Here is a 19,324-nt window from a genome sequence, read left to right as displayed (position 1 = left end):
TAAAAACCACCTGATGGAGCCTAATCTAGTTCAGGAAAGATACAATCCTTGTAATTTTTTCCAAAAGATAATAATCACTATCCTGTATTAAAATAACGCAACAAAAGATACTGAAGTCTTTAGTGATGAGTGTAGAAGACATTTAACAAAGGGAAGGATTTCCTGTTTTTATTAATAGCTTAGAATTATTGTTGAATTATGATGTTTCCATCCCACATGTGATTAGATCTCAGTTTTCATAAAAATATATATAATGCAAATAGGGGAGACACAATCCTTTCCAAAAAATGTATTTTTTTCAAATATTATACTGCTCTGATTCATATCTGTGGCAGAAAAATAAGTGCATACCTTTACACTGCATTCCTTGACGAAAAAGGCCCTTGAGCAGCCGTTTGCAATACTGACATATGGTGGGACGAGTATAAGAATGAACAGCAAAGGTGTGGGGAACCTTCACTCTGCAAAGCACCATCTTTTCCATCCAGATGGGACGGCCACTCCAGGAGGGAATCCTTTTACTAGGTTCTGGACAGCAGCGCTAGAATAAAGAAGGTATTCATATAGGACTTGCAGCAAACGAATTTCCACCTCATTAAAAAAAGAAAAAGAAAAGGTGGAGTAGATAGTGACCAGATGAGAAAGCAAAATTTGGCCACGAGGCCTCTGACAAAAAAATATTTATTAAAAAAAAAAAAAAAAAAAAAAAAAGACTTGGAATAGGCTTGGGAAGCACAGGAAAGTTTGTACGAACATTTATTTCCACAGGAACTAAAATCCCAAACAAGGTTAAAATTCATTGATGACGTGACAGGGTTGGGTTTTTTTTGCTTTTTAGAGCAACCTGGTAAGGTTCACAAATAGCATATGCTGATCAGCATACAGACCTCATGTAGATACTAAAAAGCCACTATTAAGACTCCCTAGAGCCTCCTCTTCTTCAAGGCGAACAGTCTCAGCTCTCTCAGTCTGTCCTCACAGGGGAGGTGTTCCACCCCTTGGATCATTTCTGTGTCCTTCTTCTGGATGCACTCCAACAGGTCTACATCTCTCCTGTACTGAGGACTTCACATCTGGACACAGTATTTCAGAAGAGGTCTCACCAGCACAGAGCAGAGGGACAGGATCACCTCCCTCGACCTGCTGACCATGCTTCTTTTGATGCAGATACAGCTTTCTCAGCTGCAAAGGCACACTGCTGGCTCATGTCCAACTTACCACCCACTAGTACCCTCAAGTCCACTTTGGCAGGGCTGTGCTTTATCCTTACATCCCCCAGCTTTCACTAGTATCAGGGGTTACTAAGAGCCAGGTGCAGGACCTTGCACTTGGATTTGTTGAACCTCATGAGGTTCACCTGAGCTCACTGTTCATACTTCCTACGTCTCAATGAACGGCATCCTCTCACTCTGGTGTGTCGACCACCAAAAACTTGCTCAGGGTGCGCTCAATCCCACTGCCAATATCACTGATGAAGTTAAGAGCACAAGTCCCAGTACTGACCCCTGAGGGACATCACTTGTCACTGATCTCTATCAAGATGTTCAGCCACTGATCATCATTCTCTGGGTACAATCTCACAATGAATGTCTCATCCACTCATCAGTCCACTCATCAAATCCATACCTTTCCAATTTGGAGAGAGGGATGTTATGTGTGACTTTATCAAAGGCCTTACTGAAGTCCAGCTAGATGGCATTAGTGGCTCTCCCTTTGTCCACTGATGCAGTTACATCATTATGAAAAGCAACAAGGTTGGTCAGACAGGACCTGCCCTTGGAAACCAAGCATCCCTATCACCTTCCCCTCTTCATACACCTTAGCATAGCTTCCAGGAGGATCTGCTCTGTGACCTTCTGCAGCACTGAGGTGAGGCTAATATGACTGCAGTTCCCTGGGTCATCCTTTTTACTCTTCTTAAAAATGGGTGCTATATTGCCTTTTCTCCAGTCACCGAGGACTTCACCTGATCACCATGACGCAATTTAGTTAAGTGGGAAGGACTCCTTTTACCTTTTAGTGAAAGTGGCAATGAAACAAGTGCATCCAATAACAGCCTGCCCTATCTCATGAGTATATCCAGTGAACTCTCAGCAATCGGAATACCCTTCATAACAAGTAACTAGTATGGGTGATGCTTTTACTGCATGCTCTTAATCCCCTGCACCCTTTCATGATAAGGTTGGTTTATTAAGATTTTTAAGCAGAAAGCTTAACAGTGTACCAGAACATTCTCGCCTCTCCCCAGATAAAAGCTTACAATTTGTTCTGATTTAGCCAAACAATTATTCTATACTGATACAGTAATTACAGAATAAACGTGTATTACAAAGGCAGCAAGGTATTTTATCATTCCCAAATTCAAGGTTCTCATAGCTCACATAACCACTAGAGACAGAGTAAGAACAAAGTAACACATAACTTATCATTTCCTTCCATTTCTCACAATAATAATAGCTATCTGTAAATGTCTCAGTCTAGGACTGAACAGAGATTTAAAAATGAACTAAAACCAACCACAGTGGTTAAGTCCAGCTCTCCCATAATCATTTTTAACCACGCATAACACTAGCTACTTCACCAAAGATAAAAAGTTTTAAAACGAGGAATTGTTTCCCCTTTACATTACATACCTCTTCAGAAGCAGAGGATGTGTATTCAGCTTGTGCTGGTCTTGGAACTGAAAGCCCTGCTCCTGGTAAAGACACGTTAGACAGACGCCTTTTTCTCACTCCACTACAGTTATTTGGAATCTTGAAGGCACACCGCTTATGGTAGTTTAATCCACAACCTGAAATAAATGATTTTTCAGACAAAAAATTGAAGAAAAAAAAAAAAGAAGAAGAAAAAAAATTGAAGTAACAAAAATAGTATCTGTATTTTGATAAAGCAGTTGAAAAATTGGATCCAAACGAATGGTAAAGAAACAAACTGTTCTGTTAAACACTCTTAAGTTGATGTGATTCACAGAAGCGGCTTTTTTTGCACTGCTGGCTTTATTTATTGATTTCCAGTAAGTGCAGCTCTAGAAACACGGTATAAGACTCTGAAGCAGCTGATCTCCCTTCTCTCTTCTCCTCCCACCAGGAGGCTTTCATCACTCTTTTGCTCTGGAGAACGGGAGCCAAGGAGCAGGGTTGGTACCTGTCAGCAGGCTGCAGAACGTTCTGCAGCCAGCTGGATGAAGGCCATAAGCAATGGGATTTCCCTTCAGGAGTCTCTCCAAAGAATGTGCTCCTTGTGCAAGGAACAAGTCTGTCAGCTAGATATTTATTCAAAGTGAGAAACAAGTACAATTCTTCAATTGTTTGCCCAAGGTCACACACAATTCGCATTAAAGTCAGGATCAGAATTCGGGTTTCCAGATGCAGACTTCCAACGCTACAAAACATTATGTGCTTCCATTTTGAAGAAGATGCATTTTCCTCTTTCATACAAATATGGATACAAATATCCACAACAAAAATACAGCAAAAAAAAAAATCACAGACTTACCTTCACATTTCAGTCCTTGTCGTACCAAACCCCAAAGCATCTCTCCACAGTAGTCACAAAAAGTAGGAGCCTTGTAGGAATGCACATAAAGTGCATGAGGACGAATCTGAAAATCCTCAACTGTAGCCAAAGCTTTTAAAAAATTGCAGAAAGTTATGGTTCTTGTCATAAGATCAACAATATATTATTTCCACATACTCTTGTTATAAAATGGCAGACTCAAAGAACACTAATGAGCTGTTTACATATGAGTATTATGCTGTATAACATTTAAATACACATTTTGTGTGGAATGCTCTATTTTCAGAAAGCTTGTTTATTAAGGAAAAAATCCATCAGACTGTAGGCTGACAGCCACAACTAATCAACAGTCTGAGTTTGGAATAAAACATGCAATTTTCAGAGTTTGTTGGTTTGTTCTTTTTTTTTTTCCATTTCATGTTTAAAGGCAAACCTCCCTCATTAAGTTAAGAAGGAATAAAAAAAAAAAAAATACAAGCTTTATTAAAATCAGCTTAGAGGTAAATAACTGATAAAAAGTTAATTTTCAACCTGTTTAGCAATTCACAAAATTTTCAACCCGAGGACAGGTTAGACTTTTATCTTCTTCAGGACTTTCTCAGTAAAAGTTATTAGATTGAACTTGTCCAAACAGAACTATGGATAGAGTTTCCATGGAACACTGGAAACTTCACTAGACCTCTTCTGTTTCTTAAACAAGCACTAATACATTTAAAATGAGTTTTTGTCCTCTTTTCTTTCTCTGAAATGAGAAAAACTGAATTTATGGCAACATTATATTCCCCTAATGGCTATTAGCCTTTGATTACAATATATAATAACACTTCACATTCAGATTTCCATGTCTCAGTTTAAAAAATCCTATTGAAAGAGATTTATTTGTCTTCAAAATGCCTCAGATCCTCGTGGTCTGTCTCTATTTATAAGGAAACTGTCAGAGATTGTCAAGAAGATACACACAAAAGTTTCCCCCAGTGTGCCATTAACCAGAAGCAATGAAAAGCTCAAACCAAGATGATCAATTACTGAACATCCTAAACTTGCCTAGAACAGTGGGTCCTGAATTGCAGCCAAGAAACTCAGCCTTATGACTCTGAAAATCATACTTTATTGACCCAAGTAATAAACCCCAATACAGCCAAGACTTCTGTCTTTCTAGAATGCAGCCTCAGTCTGGCACTGACTCCTCAAAGCCTTGAAGAACTGCTCAATATTGGTTCAGCTTCTATTTGCAATTTAGCTAGCAAGTGGTCTACAGCTGATTTTTAGTTGACTCCAATGGAGTTTTTCTGAAGCACGTACAATCCAGGTTAGTTAGGGTACTACATGTCAATACCACTGCTGCTACAGACTTCATTATTTCAAAGAAACTGTTTTCAAACACTGCAGTAACTCTTAAGACTGTGTTCTCACAGGTATGAATTAGCAACTGCATTAATAGGAAGCTTTTAAAAGCAATACAAACCGTCAATGCAAAACCTACAGGCTGAAAAAACTGTCAGATCTAAGCAAAAGAAAACCAACACCATTGAAAAAGCAAATCCTGAATACTACCTGCATTTCACCTTCAACAATTAATAAACTCAAAGAAGATTAAAACACAACAATGAAACAACAACAAAAGTTAGCACTGATGCATCAGTACCACTCAGTTTTCTTGGAAATCTCCACCCCAAAACACTGACCCAGTGTGAGACTACTTAATCAAAAGAGCTCAAGGCAAGCATGATATTAATAATCCATAAGGGCCCGTTTTCTTTTAAGCAACTGAATAAAGTACCTTCCACTGTTAGAACAATACCTACCAGAGAGAACAACCTCAACAAGATCACCCTCATGTATCTCTTCTGCTGATGTAATCCGTTGCAAAATATTATCTGAGTTCAGGTCATGCCGGAAGAGGAGAATTTTGTCATACATGCCAAAGAAACCACACTCTGGGAACTGTAACAAAAAGTAAACTCAAATTAACACGATTTTTGCTAATCCTATTCACAAACTGAACTTCTTTTTCTTTTAATAATAGCTACAGAACTTCTGTGTTTTAAGTGTCCTAAAGGCGGGGGGGGGGGGGGGGGAGGAAGCCTGATCTGCTTGACTTATTTTTGAGGAAATGGAGCATTTGGGGTTTTTCTTTGGGTTTTTAATCTCTGACATGAGTAATCAGTCTGGCCAACCTGAAAACCAACACAGATCTTTAACTCAGCTTATCACCTCCTACAGGCCTCACTTCACAGATATTCTGAGCAGCCAGGCAGTCTGCTCCAGACACCTCAGGAGCACCTGCCACATTTCCTTAGAGAAGCAAGCAAAAAAGGCTCCATGCTGGCATTCCACAACAGATTAGATTTGCAGGCATATTAACTAAATTCATCCCAGTGACAGAGAGTAATACTCCAAATTCATATAGTAAACAGATATGGATGTTTCCACCCTGGAGGTGTTCAGAGCCAGCCTGGATGAGGCTTTGAGCAACCTGGTCTAGTGGGAGATGTCCTTCCCTATAGCAGAAGGGTTGAAACTAGATGATCTTAAAAGCCTTTTCCAACCCCAACCATTCTATGACTCTATGTAGTACATGGCATGCTATATTTTCATGACATTTCACTGAAAATAGTTTTCTTATTCTGTATTTGCTTCACTCTCTAAAATATCAGTGAATGTTATTAACTTATTAAAATAAACAGTTTAAAAATTAACAGACAGTTCACAGAGAGAAGGGGCAGGAGTAGACCCTGGAGAGCAATGAGTATCAATCAATCAGTTTCTTTGGCCCTTTTACTTAATGCAGAACTCAATCAAACTCAAGGTGTGAATAAACACACAGGAGTGCTTGACAGATGACAGGAAGTGTGGGAAAAAGCACAGAATAGCATACGACAAATTTTCAATTGATTAGGTAGCAAACAGACTACAGTTTGGTAGTATAGGCCTTGCATAGTCACTAGCAGGGTCTAAACTGCATGAAAGCTGTGGTGTATCAATTGTCCTCAGCTAAAGTAGCCAAAGACTTGTTTCTACCAAATCAAACACATAATGAAGGTATCCGTCCTGGCCATTGTTTTCACACTCCCTTCCCACTCAGAGAGAAAATAATTTCCTCTTTCCGGCAGCAGTTTCATCCAAAATATTAAAGTGGCCCTCTCTGTTTTGGTGTGCACGTCCTGTACGTTTACAAACTTTCACAATAGGCTTCTGTGGGACGCAGAGGCCTTGAGGGGCTATTTTACATTCCTCACAAGAAGGTAAAAGGGTTGCTCATTGTCCAACTGCTGCCTGGACACCGATGGCCCCTTATGCCAAATCACAACAGATTTTCCTCCAGTCCCCCATATTTGTAAATCTGGCCCTTCTGTAAAGCTACAAAGCCTTCCGTGTTCAATTACTAAGGAAGTACATTATATTTACAGGATTTGAATATATGCTCTGAGGTATTACTCCTTGATCTCATACATACTGTTCAGCCATGAATCACATTTAATGTTAGCATCAATAACCTGAAGTTAACGCATCCATGCTGCATTCAATTTTATTCCTCAAGACAACTTCTAATTGTAGTATATCAACTGCACCACCTTGCTGACTAACAACTCCAACAAAAGGGAGAGAAAGCTAGCACAGACAGAAGCTATCAGCCTGCAGATAAATGTGATACTTCTTACTGACACTGGTAGTTAACTTCAGCTGTCAGGACAGACAACTGATGATTCAGAGGTGGTCCGAACTATTGCCTCTTTGTTCTCAGTTCACAAACTCCCCTACTAACCACAAGTGTTATGGACATAATATATGGACATAACATCACAAATCTGGGATATTTCACAGATTTAAGACCCTTTCTTCTGATAAAGATACATCTCTTTTTTTAATTCCTCAAGCCCATAAATCTATCATGCAGCTGCCAGAGCATCCCTACACGCTGGATGCAGGGTATTCCACCCCAGTAACTAGAGATCACAATCACATACAAAAAAGCATTTCTTGTATAATCTACAGATGGATAGTCAAATCATCTTTGTGACAGCAAGTGTAATCATTAAAAACACAATTTACTGTTACATTCCTTCAAAAGTAGCAACAACATGAATGCCAAATTTTGTAAACAAGTGTAGCACCTGTAACTAAGGTCTGGGTTTCATGTAAATTGCACACTTACACTCAGTTTATTTTTATGGAATAAAAGTACCGTAAGAGAAAAAGCAAAATCATCCACTACTAGAACAGTTGGCAACAACATTCTCAAACAGCTCTACATTAATTAAATTGACATTTTGAGCTGTTTGTTAGGAGTGCTTACGATACTGCGGTTACATGTTTTACTGCCCTCATCTCTCAAAAAAGAGTACACCTACACATAGATGAAATTACTTGCCTGTTTTCACAACCATAATATTGAACCCATAGAAGATAATACCTCTATTTACAAACACCATCCTGATAAACAGCAGAATTACAATCCTGGGCCGAACAAGACTAGCAGAATTCTGTGGTAACAAGTATTGCAAGTTGTCTGCATACAGCTGCTGCAGATGCATGTGACAGACTTCATTCAGAACACACTTCTATATGTTTTGTACAGCCAAATTGTTGGAATACCTATGTATCCATATTGCCAGCAAGTAGAAAGACCAGAGTGAGTGAAAACAAGCACCAACAACCAGAGTGGGGCTGCCGCCTCAGCAGCTTATGTATTCAGGTGCCGGCAACTGGGGAAACTGGGATCCAGCAGCCACTGCTGGGCAGTGCACCTGAGCCCAGCATGTTTATATGCACAAGATGCCATTACCAGAGCTTCATCCTGAACTGCCAAAGGGAGAAGGATGAGGCTGTTAGTACTGCTTGTGCACCCACAAGTGCTCAGTGAGGGAACACAGCTGTGTGTCCGGCACCCCTGTGCCTGTACCCACTGGGAGCACACAGCCTCCTGTTGCTTGAGCCTATAGCTGTCTGCAGACTGCCGGATTCAGTCCTCCCTAACCACACCTTTCACATCTGATAAACAAGTCCTGCCCTTCCCTTGCATTCCCCTGTTAGACAAGAACAGACCCTACTGCACGGAGTCCCTGAGCATTCCCTTCCACGTGCCTGAGCTCAGACCACACTTACCAGACCGCACACAGGCCTGGGTGCCTCGGGCTGCCTGCCCTCTGCACAACCGGCCCCGAGCAGCACAGGTGGCCCACCATAGCCCACACCTAACATGCTTGGCTTAGCTTTGGTGCTCCTGGCAGGCCTGCAGTGCCCTGCTCTGCTCTTCAGCAGCAGGAATACAACATTCCCTGCTGGCACTTCAGGCAGGATGCGTGTGGACTGCTGGCCAAGAACAACCTCATCAATTAACACGGGGATTTTTCTGTTGAGGTGTTTCTTCCCCCCTCAAGTAGTATCTCTTAACAGAATGTTTACACAACCTTAAACTATACTCAAGAACACTACCGAATTTTTCTCTTTCGTAGCACAGCACAGTACAGCTTTCATAGCTGTCCTTACTCTCAATTACATGAAGTTGTTAAGGAGGAACACCATCAAGCTCCTTTGATGTGTTAAGAGCTCATAATGTAAACTTGAATACAAAACTCAAAGCCGAGTTTTTTAAAGCCTGTTTTATTTTACAGGATTATGTAGCTATTACTTTCTTGCCTAAAAGCCCAAACCATCTGCACAGTCACTCAGAAAACAAACTGCTAATCCCAATATTACTGTTTCCTAAAAGCAAAAGGGAGACTGTTCCCAGTGCTAGCAGTTCCAAAAGAGCATCTTACAGGAAATCACTTGCGGGAAGTCTACGTATGCGATGGACTGTGCCAAGTTCATCTCTGGTACACGAATATTAACATACATGAAGAATATATGTGGTCCTTTGCACTGGGGCAGTACTAGCACAGTTATCACTACTGCATTATTAGGGTTATGCTGGGAAAAACGATTGGCATCACTCGAATGCTTAAAGTAAGTATTACAACATGTCTAGTTTTAATTGATAGCGCATTACACCGTTCCTTTTCCCCAGACAAATGCAACATACAACTGGGTTTCTTTCTATCTTGGCAGTAACTGAAAAATCCTTCTAGTTCAAGTTCCAGGACTTACTTTACGAAGTTCTGGACCAGTTGCCAAAAATTCACACTGGGGAAAAGCGTAGGCGGATATTGTTTCAAGATCCAGTATCTCATGACCCATCATAACTCAAAACAAATGCTTCAAATCACTGGAAGTTAATCCCCAAGTCTAATGGTGCAAAATACCCTTACCTTGGAAAGGCTCTTCATTCACTGAAATCACTCTCATCCATTCTCCTGCATGCTTATGCAGCTATCCACTCCCACTCTTCAAAACCATGTGCCAAATCACATTATCACACAGAGAACTAGGCTTCAAGCATGGTGCATGAGATACTTCCCTCTCCGGATGCCTCAGTACAGACACACTTGGACTACTGCTTGGCTAGGTTTTCCAGCACAGAAACCTATTAACACACTGCAGATGCTCCACTGCCCTGCACGTATTTCATCTCTTTGCCCCCTAACCCCCCCTAGCCCCCTCCCCCATTTTATTGGAGGCCTGTTTGCCTCTTGTGCCCCAGCTCTCTAACTCTGCTGCCTTATTTAGCTCCTACAAGGAAAGCAGATGGCAAGTCAAGAAGGCAGACCTACAGGGAAAAACATTCAAATACAGCTCATGAGTACAAAGCATGGTTTGGATTCATTTCAGAGCCACTCAAAAATAAGCACTGTGAACCATTACAATAATAACTTGGAGGTGCAACAAAAAAAAAAAAAGTGGTTGCAGTATTACTACCTTCTTAGTACACCAAATTACTAAAAATGGATCTCTATAACTCTGAGAGTAATGTCGATCAATTGTAATATGATCTTTGCAATGGGATTCTTTTACTTCTCAGTATTATATTAGTAAAACATCTGTTAACAGTTTAGAAATCATTTTAAGCTTCAAGTCAACACCTCTGCCACAAACGGGTTAGATAGTTCCCCACTATTACGACAGTGTCCAAACCTTCAGAAGACATCTCACAGTCATTCCACATGTTTTGGTCTTCTCACAACATTTTTTACCCTCTTCAGCAGCCATTAAAGAAGAACTATCTATCTAAACCACTGCAGTTCAGTTCCATTAAAACTGAAGTTCTTTGGTATACAAATAATACAAGCATACAGTTAATTGTCACTTGGTTAAAAAAGACAACAGCATTATTTGTATGTTTTACATGTCAGGCTCTTTTTTCCCTGATTTTCAAAGCAAAATGTTTGGACACATCTTAGCTTTTATCTCCTTCTCCCAAGTGTAGTTCATCTTCAAAGAAAACTGGCTTGTTTTCCAAAGAATCCACAGACTTCAGTCATAACTCAATTATCAAAAATGAAATCTCACTTAGACTAATTAAAATGAGAGCCAGAACAATCAAGAAAGCACATGCATACTAACAATCACATGCAACTCAGTTTAAATTTTCAACCAAGGAATACCAGAACCAAGACACTTATAAATGCAGTTGAAGTACGAAGCCACACAAGCAGTAGAAAGACCCACAAACATGCAGAATATAACTCCTTTTGAATGCAACTATACTTGCTGTGACTGTGTTCTCCACACCTTACACAATTCAGAGCACTGAATAAATAAATGAGTACATGTTAAACACTGTAAGTAGCTATTAACAATTCAAAGCTTGAATTTAGACAAGGGAAAATGACATATTGTAGCACTAAATAAAGAGGAAATTAACAGTAATAAGAAAGCGTTGATAAGAAGAAATTTAATGTAAACAATGTCACCTTAAGACTGTACAGAGAAAAAAAGATGACCAAAAAAAAAAACAAACTTGAAAAGTGGTAAAGACTAAAGTACAAAGAAGCATAAAGAAAGATGGAAATCTAGGTAGCCGTAAGAATACAAAAGCAAATTTGATGCTGTGAAACAGAAAATTACTTCAGTAGTTGAAAGAGTGATCAAGGTGGGATGACCAAAAATGAGGACAACAAAAATGCTATTCCCAGCAATTCAAAGACACCAAATATAGAAGTAACAGGAATTGAGATAAAAGCAACAGATGCAAAATATGCATTTCAAACTTTTATATTAGCAAAGGAGAGAATCTTGAGGCCACTACAAAGATAAAAGTGAAAAAAACAACATACAGAAGAGATGGTTTGATGATAGCAGAATTGCAAACATTATTAGTGGAGATGATTTAAGAACAATCTGAAACAGAGAGACCATAGAAGAAAAAATTACTTTTGGAGGTGAACTCAGAAAGATAAGATCCAACACAGACACAAAAAATACAAGGCGGGATCAAATTCAGTATGAAAAAGATAAAAGACAAGAAACAAGAGTAGCAAGCATGAATGGAAAACTAGAAATATAAAGGCAGAGAAAGATAAGCAAAAGAGTGACAAAGTAAATTTGGGTTGGCTTTGGTTTTATTTTTAACTTTTGAGTTAGGAAGTATAGCCACAAGACGTTATGAAAATACAGAGGGAGGTTTATTAATCAGTAGGACAGAAGAAGTGCCCCCCTTTGACTGTAAGAGGGTGCAGTGAAGTGGAAAGAAAAAAAAAACTAGGTTGGAAGATTAGAAACAGATTGTAGAGGTTGGCAGCGTATCAGCACTCAAGTCAAAGAGACGGCAACGGTTAGAAAGAGCGATGACAATTTTGTGCAAACACCCTAAGATAGGTGAACAAGTGGCTGACTTCAGAGCAAAACGTAGCAAGGCCATTGGAAGAAAGGTATGTAAAAGAGGATGCTGCATATGACTGAAAATGAAAAGTGTGAAATATAGGTTAATCGACAAAAAGGGTAGATAAGGGAAGTTTCAAAGTCACATAAGTAAAGACATGCTTAAGAAAAACTTGCCTTGCAAATACTCAAGCTATTGAAGTAATAACAGAACAATAAAATGTTTTTCATTTACAGCTTTTACTTTAACTAGGAGAAATAAGTAAACTGAAATAAAGCACTTATAACACCATATGCTGCCTTACATAATTCTCAGCTTGCAGACAGCGGTGCATCACCACATGTAAGCTTCTAGTTTTAGACTAGCAAGCAGCACGCTCTGCTTCTTCATATCCGGAACAAACAGTGTTTAAACGCAAGATTGAGAGCTTGTCTCTGTAACACTTTATCACAGTGCAAGGACACATTCTGCCCATCTACAGCTTCTCCTACAGACAGCTCTCTGCTTTTAAACACACTTTCTATTCCCATCTGTTCTTGCTTTGGTTCTTCTTCAGACTCTCCCTGACAACTGTACGTCTGGTACTTCAATATACAGCAATCTACATAAGGAATGAACAGAAAAGATGGATTAAGACTACGATCAATAATCTTCTGAAGCATCCCTATTGTGTCTCAAGCCAGGCTTTGCTGAGGACTTCTTTTAAGCATTCCAATATGCAAAATCATTAACTTAGCAATCCACAAATTCAACCTGAAAAAGTAGTTTTGCTCCTCTCCTGATGTTGGCCATATTTAACAGAGCTGTGAGACACATCAAATCTTTGCATTGCTCATCACTCTCTCCTGCAAATACATGCCTGCTGCTTCTTTAGTTTCAGTTCTGCTGATGCTACTTTTAAGCACCCTTCTGCAAACACTGAACAAGCTGCACAGAACAGCAGCATCTGAAACAGGAAGCACAACTGATCATCACCAACACATTAAGACTGGTAAGACAAAAAACACTGTGAAAATGCATTAGGTAAACACAGTGCTTAGTTTCTAACCAAACTGCTCCCTCAAATAAGTTTTGTTCAAGATAGGCAGAGAAATACGAGTCTGAGATATGATTTAAATGAGTAAGGAAACTTCTGTTTAATCCTAATAGAGTAAAATACCATTCAAATAAGAAGACAAGCTATGAACAATTCCAAATATGAAAGATCTCCGTCCTTTTTCATTAAAAAAAATGCAGCAGTAAATTGCAGGCTAACTGCAGAATTATCACAAGAACAAACTACAATATCCAAAAAGTGATAACCAGGAATTGGTCAAGAAAAGACAGTATGAGCAAGCTGCAGAATGCCAGAGCAAAGGGAAGCTTTAACACCACTGAATTTCAAAGGCATGCCCAATAGCTTCATGTCTGCAACTGGAAAAAAACAGACAGCCATATGCACAGCAGAAGAACACTGTTTACAGCTTTTTACACAAATCAGGGATTTATATATTAGCACTAACACATTCAATATGCTTGCAACAGCCACCAGCTCTATGAATAAAATGCAGGCAGGACATCTTACTGTCAGACAGAGGGTGGAGGGAGGATATTGCCACTTGTGCACTGGGTGCAGAACAACTCACGAAAGATGAATCTACCGTACATTTCCTGGTGAGTTTGCTGTTTGCAAGCAGGCACTCATTGAGTACTGGTAGCATCAGCTGCAGAGCATGCACTGAAACAAAGCCAGATGGGAAAAGGCAAACTCTGATCCCAAAATCTTTACCAGTTTTGCAGTAGATTAGGCTCAGCATGTAATAAGCTCCTTAAGCCATACCAAGAAATTGAGCTAGAGAACAGAAAGGAAAAGTAAGCGTGAATATATTTGTTTTCATCTTTCTTCAAGAGAGAAGACAGGATATATGCACACACAAGAGGGAGTTACACAGAAAGAAAAAGGCCCTAAAATGGCTGCAAAAATCGCACCTAACGCATGTAGCACAGGGGGAAAAAAAAATACAGAAGAAAAAAAAAATTGACCCACATAACTTGTCTGTTTAGAAAGGCACTAACGTGATGAAGCACATTGTGGTAAGCCATAAAATTATTATGAAATCAACTTGCCTGCCAACTAATTTGTAAACATTTGGAAGATGCAATGGGTTGTGAGATGGGGAAAAAGATATGCAAGTATATGCAAACAAGAGTTCATATAATATTTGCATTCAGTTTCTCTCAAATACTAATGGAAAAACAGCTACCTAGTAAGACTAATCAATAAAAGACGCCAACCATTACAGTGAAGGACAGGGAGAAAGCAATTCCCTACAAAATAACATATCCTCAACTTCCTTTAGGGATAAAAGCAATTATTTCATAATTAATTGAATGAAACGGTGTTAACTGTTCCTCAGGTTGGTTAGTAGTATCTAACCTGCCTAACATAAATAAGGATAAAACGCGGGTACAAAATGACATCAATGTTATTCCATTCTCAGACAGAATTTTGCAACAGTCTGGCCAATATTTCAAAAGTATGGTAAGATTTCTTCCTTTTTTTTTTTTTTTTTTTTTTTTGTCAACCATCTCTTAGTAGGCATTATGTTAACAGGCTTCTCATAGAAGAGTAGAGCCTGTATTTGGTATAAGGAAGAATGATGCCGGGGCAGTGTGAGCTGTTGAGTGGGTTTTTTTTGTTTGTTGTTGGGTTTTTTGGGGGTTGATTGTTTTTTTTTAATTACTAACTAGAAACAACAACAAAAGCTAGCATCACGCAAGTCTGCAGGCTCACAGTGTATTTCTGTAGCCACAATTGGTCCTCTGATTACAGCTGGCTGTACTGTACCAAGAATGCCTCATAACAGCAGGAGGAAGGACAAACTTTAGTAAAAACTTGATGACAAAGTTAGTGGAACTCTGATGACAGTCACTGAAAGCAAAAAACACATTCACCATACTGTGAAAACTAATCCTTGAAAGCAGCTTACTACTACATTTCTTTTATTGGATTTCACAAGCAAGAATGCAACAGAAAGGTTTATTCCGTTTAAATTGAAAGCTTCTATCCTGGCAGTCAGCTAAATCTCTTTGTGTGCAACTGCAAACATCTACCAGGGATCTTTGTATCAGACTCGCCGTGCATTTCACACCGATATTCCTAGCAGCTTGTTAGAAAACAACCACTGCCATCAGCAGAATGTGGTGCTGTTATACCATACCTTCTGGTAAACTATAGAGCACACGAGGTCTTTAACAGCAGAGAGGGACAGGTCCTGAGCTTCAATGGTGACAGTCTCCCGCGTGAGACCAATCTGCAGAAGGAATGAGACCCCATGCATAGAGCCCCGGGAGTTGGTGAGGCTCTGCGTGCTGAAACTGCCATTGGAGAGACGGCTGGAGAGTCCCGACAGGGGACTCGAAGACAAACTTGGGGTTTGTGGTGCAGCAGCATGACATGTGGGCGGGGAAAACTTCTGTAAGGATGGGGGAGAAGAGTCGTTTGCTGACATCTGACTTGATTTAAACTGTCGAGATCTCCCTAGTAGGCAAATTCTAAGAAAAATGTGGTCAGTTCTTGGTTTGAAATTAAACAAGGATAATCTAACTTTCCCTTTCTTCGTTCAGCAAAATGCCCCTGACCAGTAAAACTTGTTCATCTTCCCTTTCATTATGTGGAAGCCAGAAGCTGGAAGTTGCTTCAATTTAAAGGTTCTCTTTCCACAGATCAGCCACAATCAGCTGATCAGAAGCAGACTGCTTTCCCTTAGCACCGGGTCCAGACAACGGGGGCTTACATAAAGGCCCCAGAGAAATACACCAGCACTGTTGTTTTATACTTGTCCTTCATTTTTGTGTTAAAAAAAAAAGAAAAAAAAAAGAAAAAAAAAAAAGCTGGAAACGCAGATGGAAATAAACGTTGGTCATTCATTAACAGCGTCCTCTCTCATCTAACCCAACAGCCTGTATGCTACATGCAAATCCATCTTCATGCAGATAGTCTTTCAGAATGCAAAAAAAAAAAAAAAAGAGAGAGAGAGAAGGGTGTCCTTAGGCAACAACAGAAGTCCACGTGTCTGATAAATCTCCTTCTTCAGAAGATGTCTGAATTCACAGGACGTGGTCAACTCGGAGATCAGCAAAGGTATCCAACTTCATCTTTATAAAATATTTTAGCTCATGAAATGCAGGAGCAGAATTTCTGAAGACACAAACACATTAAATGTAACCTCTAAATTCACCCAGATAACCTCCAGCATTTTGAAACGTTGTACTCTGCCTGTAGGGAAAAAGATACAGTTATTTCACATGAAATGCAGGAAGTTGTTTTGCCATTAACTCAACTCTGCTTTCGAGCAGAAGAATCACCAGTTCCATTTGCTCAAATACAGCATAAATTAGTAACATTTTCTACTTAAAACTTGAAGTTAAGTCTCTTTATACTGTGTGATACACAAAACAAACCAGACTTCATGCTGCCCAATACATTATCACATCTTTTAATTAACAGCAATTTAGAACCACAGGATGGTTTGGGTTGGAAGGGACCTTTAAAATCACTTAGTTCCAGCCCCCCTGCTATAGGCAGGGACACCTCCCTCTAGGTTGTTCAGTGCCCCATCCAGCCTGGTCTCGAACGCTTCCAGGGACAGGGCATCCACAACCTCTCTGGGCAACCTGTTCCAGTGTCTCATCACTCTCACAGTAAAGAATTTATTTCTAATATCTAGTCTAAATCTACCCTCTTTCAGCTTAAAGCCATTTTCCCTTGTCCTATCACTACACGCCCTTATAAAAAGTCCCTCTCCAGCTTTCCTGTAGGCTCCTTCAGATACTGAAATTTAGCAGAGCAGGAAAGAACTCAATAAAAAAAGAAGGGGGGGGGGAGTAAACCACAGCTCTGCTCTGTAGGCATATGCAGAGCTGCTCGTAGGTAGGGAAGCAAATTTGTCAAATGCACAGAAACATCCAAAAAACATAATGCCAAGGCTCAGAAAACCTGTATGTAGAACGTACTCAGGATACATTTTAATACTTCTATTCAAAACAACTAGAAAACAGGAGCAGGAGCACAAACTCTAACTACAGGAGAACTTGCATAGCATGCAATAGAACATTAGTTCATTTGAAAAACAACAGTTAATGCCTACATGTCTGATTACAATGGAATTCTGCCACAACCTTTAAAACCAATCACTTCATGACTGAATCCTGGATTTCTGTGATTTTTTCATGACCAGACACCAACTACTTGTTACAAGATGCTGTACCATCTGATTCAGCACTTCAAGCACTGGCAAGTCAAATGTTAAAACATGTGCATGCAACCATATCTGGACCCAAGCAGATCTCAATTGAGTCACATTTGCACATTTGGCAGTGCATTGATTTTTAGTGATAGGATCAACTGTTTAAACACCATCATATTTACTCTTTAGTATGAGGTCATGTCAGACATTTCTAACTAGTTTCTGTTCTCACTTATTTTTGCGGAGTTGAGTCAAAACAAGTTAATTAACCAGGACTTGATTCTAGCCAAATGTGACCGAGATGCTTGAAAATAAACAGCCTCAGATTGCCCATGCAATGTCTTCAAGGGAAAAAATTATCTGTATACGGTCCAAATACACAGATATTATGTAGCACTCAGTTTTTAAAGAGGCATAGAACCATATGGGACTCAAAAATTAGTAAGCTTAGATATTTTTCATTCCCTGAAGAAGAAAAAACGATTAACAAAAATAAATAAATCAGAGACATTTTTACAAGAATTAAATGAAATTTTTGAATAGGAGTGCCAGTTTATCACATGCAGTATAAACTTTCACAGAAAGAAAATCAACTCTTTACACAGGACGATAGTGATAGGATGAGAAGGAATGGTTTTAAACTAGACGAGGGGAGATTTAATAATTAGATGTCAGAAGGAAAATATTTACTCAGAGATTGGTGAGGCACTGGCACTGCTGCTCAGAGAAGCTGTGGGTACCCCATCCCTGGAGGTGTTCAAGGCTGGGTTGGATGGGGCCTTGGGCAGCTGAGCTGGTGGGGGACAGCCCTGCCCATGGCTCAGGGGTGGGGCTGAGTGGGCCGCGAGGCTCCTTCCTACTGAAAACTATTCTGTGGTTCTATTCTCACTAGAGCTATGGCTGATAACTGATAAAGGACTTCATTCAACAGATGATATACTGCTCCTATTCACCAACATAACAGCTCAACAACTCACTGCCACTGCGTTCTAATAGGTGCATAAAGAAGCAGGGCTATATAAACTGGAAGGAAACGGCAATCAAAATTCCTAATGGGGCTACAGAAGAGAGAATAAACTGTTACCTTTTGGATTTCCAGCACAGGCATCTACAAAGTAAGACCTACAAACACCCAGGAGCTGCTGGACTGTTGGCAAAGACACCTGGAAGGGCCACTTGTGCCCTAAGGAGCATGCTAACTAGGGTACCCACAAAGGACATAAACAGGAAGAGAATAAGGGCAGCAGCTGTAACACCGAGGTGCTTTTCTCAACAAAGCAGCTTCACAAGCCTTCAGTTTTGCTTGAAGATTACTTACTTTTGCGTTCACAGACACCAAAGACAAAAAACACCAAGCCTTAGGGGTAGAACCAAAAACGAGCAATACCTAACCAACACCATAGGAAACGGGAAAGCCGTATGACGTGAGAGGGTCTGCTCTGGGAAATCAGTGCAAACACGCAGCCTAAGCTCAGCTATACCAGCCTCGCTGGAACGCTACCTATATTTACCACAAGCGCGATGCCTGTGCACGCACACAGCCCTTCCACACGGCGCACACTCGCACTAAGCCTGTCACGGAGCTCATTCCGCTACCGCACAGGACGGGATGGATCCTTCTAAGGAAGGAAACCCACGGGCGCTGCCCGCTCGGTAGAAGCGAAGCGCGGAGCCGCTCCGGGACGCGAACCCAGAGGCATTCCGCAGCACATCGACAGGGTGCCGCGCGATCCGCCACTCGGCGATGATGCGGCCTCGGCCCCGCACGCAGCGCCGTCCCGGCTGGGGCCGCCCGCAGCCCCCGGGCAGGGCCGTGCCGGCGGCGGCGCCGCTCCCGCGGCGACAGGAACTTTCCGAGTCCGCCTCCGCCCTTCCCCGG

At 40.5% G+C, this 19,324-nt stretch overlaps 1 protein-coding gene across 1 annotated transcript in view; it reads right to left on the bottom strand.

Annotated features, from left to right (window-relative positions):
* Nucleotides 1–16,475, bottom strand: part of PRKD3 (protein kinase D3) — a 41,610-nt gene extending 25,135 nt beyond the window's left edge. Inside the window, exons 1-5 of the mRNA XM_042833998.1 lie at nucleotides 15,418–16,475; nucleotides 5,322–5,460; nucleotides 3,496–3,627; nucleotides 2,634–2,791; nucleotides 352–541 (exon numbers count right to left, since the gene is read on the bottom strand). Of these exons, the coding sequence (XP_042689932.1) occupies nucleotides 352–541; nucleotides 2,634–2,791; nucleotides 3,496–3,627; nucleotides 5,322–5,460; nucleotides 15,418–15,708 (910 nt within the window). The 5' untranslated portion in view covers nucleotides 15,709–16,475. The remainder of the gene's footprint in view (nucleotides 1–351; nucleotides 542–2,633; nucleotides 2,792–3,495; nucleotides 3,628–5,321; nucleotides 5,461–15,417) is intronic.
* Nucleotides 16,476–19,324: the final 2,849 nt, after the last annotated feature.

The sequence above is a fragment of the Centrocercus urophasianus genome, unplaced genomic scaffold, assembly GCF_019232065.1.
Source record: "Centrocercus urophasianus isolate 14NV4802_14NV808 unplaced genomic scaffold, USGS_Curo_1.0 seq_10, whole genome shotgun sequence".
NCBI lineage: Eukaryota > Metazoa > Chordata > Aves > Galliformes > Phasianidae > Centrocercus > Centrocercus urophasianus.
This window is presented reverse-complemented; position numbering and strand designations above follow the sequence as displayed.